General features: G+C 58.7%; 1 protein-coding gene across 1 annotated transcript in view; it reads left to right on the top strand.

Moving 5' to 3' along the window:
• LOC138354404 (platelet binding protein GspB-like) overlaps positions 1-3,169 on the top strand; it is an 80,389-nt gene extending 77,220 nt beyond the window's left edge. The window contains exon 3 of the mRNA XM_069308591.1: positions 1-3,169. This exon is cut by the window's left edge and continues 566 nt beyond it. Within this exon, the coding sequence (XP_069164692.1) occupies positions 1-3,169 (3,169 nt within the window).
• Positions 3,170-6,712: the final 3,543 nt, after the last annotated feature.

Genomic DNA, 6,712 nt, shown 5'->3' with positions numbered 1-6,712 from the left:
TACTGTGGAGGCGGGCATTACTGTGGAGGCGAGCATTACTGTGGAGGCGGGCATTACTGTGGAGGCGGGCATTACTGTGGAGGCGGGCATTACTGTGGAGGCGAACATTACTGTGGAGGCGAACATTACTGTGGAGGCGAACATTACTGTGGAGGCGAACATTACTGTGGAGGCGGGCATTACTGTGGAGGCGAACATTACTGTGGAGGCGAACATTACTGTGGAGGCGGGCATTACTGTGGAGGCGAACATTACTGTGGAGGCGAACATTACTGTGGAGGCGAACATTACTGTGGAGGCGAACATTACTGTGGAGGCGAACATTACTGTGGAGGCGGGCATTACTGTGGAGGCGAACATTACTGTGGAAGCGAACATTACTGTGGAGGCGGACATTACTGTGGAGGCGGGCATTACTGTGGAGGCGGGCATTACTGTGGAAGCGAACATTACTGTGGAGGCGGACATTTCTGTGGAGGCGAACACTACTGTGGAGGCGAACATTACTGTGGAGGCGAACACTACTGTGGAGGCGGGCATTACTGTGGAGGCGGACATTACTGTGGAGGCGGACATTACTGTGGAGGCGAACATTACTGTGGAGGCGGGCATTACGGTGGAGGCGAACATTACTGTGGAGGCAAACATTACTGTGGAGGCGAACATTACTGTGGAGGCAGACATTACTGTGGAGGCGGGCATTACTGTGGAGGCGAACATTACTGTGGAGGCAGACATTACTGTGGAGGCGGGCATTACTGTGGAGGCGAACATTACTGTGGAGGCGAACATTACTGTGGAGGCAGACATTACTGTGGAGGCGGGCATTACTGTGGAGGCGAACATTACTGTGGAGGCGAACATTACTGTGGAGGCGGGCATTACGGTGGAGGCGAACATTACTGTGGAGGCGAACATTACTGTGGAGGCGGGCATTACGGTGGAGGCGAACATTACTGTGGAGGCAAACATTACTGTGGAGGCGGGCATTACTGTGAAGGCGAACATTACTGTGGAGGCAGACATTACTGTGGAGGCGGGCATTACTGTGGAGGCGAACATTACTGTGGAGGCGAACATTACTGTGGAGGCGAACATTACTGTGGAGGCGGGCATTACTGTGAAGGCGTGCATTACTGTGGAGGCGAACATTACTGTGGAGGCAAACATTACTGTGGAGGCGGACATTACTGTGGAGGCGGGCATTACTGTGGAGGCTAGCATTACTGTGGAGGCGGACATTACTGTGGAGGCGGGCATTACTGTGGAGGCGAGCATTACTGTGGAGGCGGACATTACTGTGGAGGCGGACATTACTGTGAAGGCGGGCATTACTGTGGAGGCGGGCATTACTGTGGAGGCGAACATTACTGTGGAGGCGGACATTACTGTGGAGGCGGGCATTACTGTGGGGGCGAGCATTGCTGTGGAGGCAGACATTACTGTGGAGGCGGGCATTACTGTGAAGGCGGGCATTACTGTGGAGGCTAGCATTACTGTGGAGGCGGACATTACTGTGGAGGCGGACATTACTGTGGAGGCGAGCATTACTGTGGAGGAGGGCATTACTGTGGAGGCGAACATTACTGTGGAGGCAAACATTACTGTGGAGGCGGACATTACTGTGAAGGCGAGCATTACTGTGGAGGCGGGCATTACTGTGGAGGCGAGCATTACTGTGGAGGAGGGCATTACTGTGGAGGCGAACATTACTGTGGAGGCGGGCATTACTGTGGAGGCGGGCATTACTGTGGGGGCGAGCATTGCTGTGGAGGCGGGCATTACTGTGGAGGCGGACATTACTGTGGAGGCGGGCATTACTGTGGGGGCGAGCATTGCTGTGGAGGCGGGCATTACTGTGGAGGCGGGCATTGCTGTGGAGGCGAGCATTACTGTGGAGGCGAACATTACTGTGGAGGCAAACATTACTGTGGAGGCGGACATTACTGTGGAGGCGGGCATTACTGTGGAGGCGAACATTACTGTGGAGGCGAACATTACTGTGGAGGCGAACATTACTGTGGAGGCGGGCATTACTGTGAAGGCGAGCATTACTGTGGAGGCGAACATTACTGTGGAGGCAAACATTACTGTGGAGGCGGACATTACTGTGGAGGCGGGCATTACTGTGAAGGCGGGCATTACTGTGGAGGCTAGCATTACTGTGGAGGCGGGCATTACTGTGGAGGCGAGCATTACTGTGGAGGCGGGCATTACTGTGGAGGCGGACATTACTGTGGAGGCGGACATTACTGTGGAGGAGGGCATTACTGTGGAGGCGAGCATTACTGTGGAGGCGGGCATTACTGTGGAGGCGAGCATTACTGTGGAGGAGGGCATTACTGTGGAGGCGAACATTACTGTGGAGGCGGGCATTACTGTGGAGGCGGGCATTACTGTGGGGGCGAGCATTGCTGTGGAGGCGGGCATTACTGTGGAGGCGGACATTACTGTGGAGGCGGGCATTACTGTGGGGGCGAGCATTGCTGTGGAGGCGGGCATTACTGTGAAGGCGGGCATTGCTGTGGAGGCGAGCATTACTGTGGAGGCGGACATTACTGTGGGGGCGAGCATTGCTGTGGAGGCGGGCATTACTGTGGAGGCGGGCATTACTGTGGAGGCGGACATTACTGTGGAGGCGGACATTACTGTGGAGGCGGACATTACTGTGGAGGCGGACATTACTGTGGAGGCGGACATTACTGTGGAGGCGGACATTACTGTGGAGGCGGACATTACTGTGGAGGCGGGCATTACTGTGGAGGCGGACATTACTGTGGAGGCGGACATTACTGTGGAGGCGGACATTACTGTGGAGGCGGGCATTACTGTGGAGGCGGGCATTACTGTGGAGGCGGACATTACTGTGGAGGCGGGCATTACTGTGGAGGCGGGCATTACTGTGGAGGCGGACATTACTGTGGAGGCGGACATTACTGTGGAGGCGGACATTACTGTGGAGGCGGGCATTACTGTGGAGGCGGACATTACTGTGGAGGCGGACATTACTGTGGAGGCGGACATTACTGTGGAGGCGGACATTACTGTGGAGGCGGACATTACTGTGGAGGCGGGCATTACTGTGGAGGCGGGCATTACTGTGGAGGCGGACATTACTGTGGAGGCGGGCATTACTGTGGAGGCGGGCATTATGGCAGCAACAGGGTGAGGCGTCCTCAGGTGGGTGTGGGTGTGTACCTGTGGGTGTGGGAGGGAGGGAGGGAGATAGAGGGAGGGAGGGAGGGAGATAGAGGGAACCACGAGGGAGGGAGGGAGGGAGATAGAGGGAGCCACCAGGGAGGGAGGGAGGGAGGGAAGGAGATAGAGGGAGTCGCCTGGGAGGGAGGGAGGGAGGGAGGGAGATAGAGGGAGCCACCAGGGAGGGAGGGAGGGAGGGAGGGAGGGAGGGAAGGAGATAGAGGGAGTCACCTGGGAGGGCGGGAGGGAGGGAGATAGAGGGAGCCACCAGGGAGGGAGGGAGGGAGGGAGGGAGGGAGGGAGGGAGGGAGGGAAGGAGATAGAGGGAGGGAGGGAGGGAGGGAGGGAGGGAGGGAGGGAGGGAGGGAGGGAGGGAGGGAGGGAGGGAGGGAGGGAGATAGAGGGAGCCACCAGGGAGGGAGTGAGGGAGGGAGGGAGATAGAGGGAGCCACCAGGGAGGGAGGGAGATAGAGGGAGCCACCAGGGAGGGAGGGAGGGAGATAGAGGGAGCCACCAGGGAGGGAGGGAGGGAGGGAGGGAGATAGAGGGAGCCACCAGGGAGGGAGGGAGGGAGGGAGGGAGGGAGGGAGGGAGATAGAGGGAGCCACCAGGGAGGGAGGGAGGGAGATAGAGGGAGCCACCAGGGAGGGAGGGAGGGAGGGAGATAGAGGGAGCCACCAGGGAGGGAGGGAGGGAGGGAGGGAGATAGAGGGAGCCACCAGGGAGGGAGGGAGGGAGGGAGATAGAGGGAGCTACCAGGGAGGGAGGGAGGGAGAGAGGGAGGGAGGTAGATAGAGGGAGCACAATTAGCAACATCCGGCCGGATCTTTGATCTCTGGCTGAACAGCTTGAGCCGTCACGCTCAGAGGGCGCTGCTGGTGGTGGTGTGGTGGTGGTGTGGTGGTGGTGTGGTGGTGGTGTGGTGGTGGTGGTGGTGGTGTGGTGGTGTGGTGGGTGTGTGGTGGTGGTGGTGGTGTGGTGGGGGTGTGGTGGTGGTGGTGGTGGTGTGGTGGTGTGGTGGGGGTGTGGTGGTATGGTGGTGGTGGTGTGGTGGTGGTGGTGTGGTGGTGTGGTGGTGGTGGTGTGGTGGTGTGGCTGTGGTGGTGTGGTGGGGGTGTGGTGGTAGTGTGGTGGTGGTGTGGCTGTGGTGGTGTGGTGGGGGTGTGGCGGTGGTGTGGTGGTGGTGTGGTGGTGTTGTGGTGGTGGTGTGGTAGTGGTGTGGCTGTGGTGGTGTGGTGGGGGTGTGGTGGTGTTGTGGTGGTGGTGTGGCGGTGGTGTGGCGGTGGTGTGGCGGTGGTGTGGTGGTGTTGTGGTGGTGGTGTGGCGGTGGTGTGGCGGTGGTGTGGTGGTGGTGTGGTGGTGGTGTGGCGATGGTGTGGTGGTGGTGTGGCGGTGGTGTAGCGGTGGTGTGGCGGTGGTGTGGTGGTCGTGTGGTGGTGGTGTGGTGGTGGTGTGGCGGTGGTGTGGGGGTGGTGTGGCGGTGGTGTGGCTGTGGTGTGGCGGTGGTGTGGCTGTGGTGTGGCGGTGGTGTGGCGATGGTGTGGCGGTGGTGTGGCGGTGGTGTGGCGGTGGTGTAGTGGTGGTGTGGTGGTGGTGTGGCGGTGGTGTGGTGGTGGTGGTGTGGTGGTGGTGTGGTGGTGGTGTGGCAGTGGTGTGGTGGTGGTGTGGCGGTGGTGTGGCGGTGGTGTAGCGGTGGTGTGGCGGTGGTGTGGTGGTGGTGTGGCGGTGGTGTGGCGGTGGTGTAGCGGTGGTGTGGCGGTGGTGTGGTGGTGGTGTGGTGGTGGTGTGACGGTGGTGTGGCGATGGTGTGGTGGTGGTGTGGCGGTGGTGTGGCGGTGGTGTGGCGGTGGTGTGGTGGTGGTGTGGCGGTAGTGTGGCGGTGGTGTGGTGGTGGTGTGATGGTGGTGTGGTGGTGGTGTGGCAGTGGTGTGGTGGTGGTGTGGCGGTGGTGTAGCGGTGGTGTGGCGGTGGTGTGGCGGTGGTGTGGCGGTGGTGTGGCGGTGGTGTGGCGGTGGTGTGGCGGTGGTGTGGTGGTGGTGTGGCGGTGGTGTGGTGGTGGTGTGGTGGGGGTGTGGTGGTGGTGTGGTGGTGGTGTGGTGGTGGTGTGGTGGTGGTGGTGTGGTGGTGTGGCGGTGGTGTGGCGGTGGTGTGGCGGTGGTGTGGTGGTGGTGTGGCTGTAGCAGGTGAACATGACCCAAAAGCTTCTGTCCCAGCCTGGGAATGGACCCCGGGACCATTCAGCTGCGACCCGCTAGCGACCCTATCACACAAACAGGCCGGGAAGACTGAACACTTTCAGTCTTTTCAGACGACTGAAACAGGCCCCAAGACGACTTAAGACTTAAAAAGAACTTAACTACTGGCAGATGAGTCTTCATACTGATATTGTAAGGTTACAAGGCCAACAGGACACTGGACTTGTACACAAGGCTAGCAGGACACTGGACTTATACACAAGGCCAGCAGGACACTGGACTTGTACACAAGGCCAGCAGGACACTGGACTTATAATTAAGGCCAGCAGGACACTGGACTTATAATTAAGGCCAGCAGGACACTGGACTTATACACAAGGCCAACAGGACACTGGACTTGTACACAAGGCCAGCAGGACACTGGACTTGTACACAAGGCCAGCAGGACACTGGACTTGTACACAAGGCCAGCAGGACACTGGACTTGTACACAAGGCCAGCAGGACACTGGACTTGTACACAAGGCCAGCAGGACACTAGACTTGTACACAAGGCCAGCAGGACACTGGACTTGTACACAAGGCCAGCAGGACACTGGACTTGTACACAAGGCCAGCAGGACACTAGACTTGTACACAAGGCCAGCAGGACACTAGACTTGTACACAAGGCCAGCAGGACACTGGACTTGTACACAAGGCCAGCAGGACACTGGACTTGTACACAAGGCCAGCAGGACACTGGACTTGTACACAAGGCCAGCAGGACACTGGACTTGTACACAAGGCCAGCAGGACACTAGACTTGTACACAAGGCCAGCAGGACACTGGACTTGTACACAAGGCCAGCAGGACACTGGACTTGTACACAAGGCCAGCAGGACACTGGACTTGTACACAAGGCCAGCAGGACACTGGACTTGTACACAAGGCCAGCAGGACACTGGACTTGTACACAAGGCCAGCAGGACACTAGACTTGTACACAAGGCCAGCAGGACACTGGACTTGTACACAAGGCCAGCAGGACACTGGACTTGTACACAAGGCCAGCAGGACACTGGACTTGTACACAAGGCCAGCAGGACACTAGACTTGTACACAAGGCCAGCAGGACACTGGACTTGTACACAAGGCCAGCAGGACACTGGACTTGTACACAAGGCCAGCAGGACACTGGACTTGTACACAAGGCCAGCAGGACACTAGACTTGTACACAAGGCCAGCAGGACACTGGACTTGTACACAAGGCCAGCAGGACACTGGACTTGTACACAAGGCCAGCAGGACACTAGACTTGAACACAAGGCCAGCAGGACA

Source organism: Procambarus clarkii, chromosome 62 (assembly GCF_040958095.1).
Source record: "Procambarus clarkii isolate CNS0578487 chromosome 62, FALCON_Pclarkii_2.0, whole genome shotgun sequence".
Classification (NCBI taxonomy): Eukaryota; Metazoa; Arthropoda; class Malacostraca; order Decapoda; family Cambaridae; genus Procambarus; species Procambarus clarkii.
The sequence above is the reverse complement of the archived record's forward strand: the minus strand, read 5'-3'. Positions and strand labels throughout refer to the sequence as shown.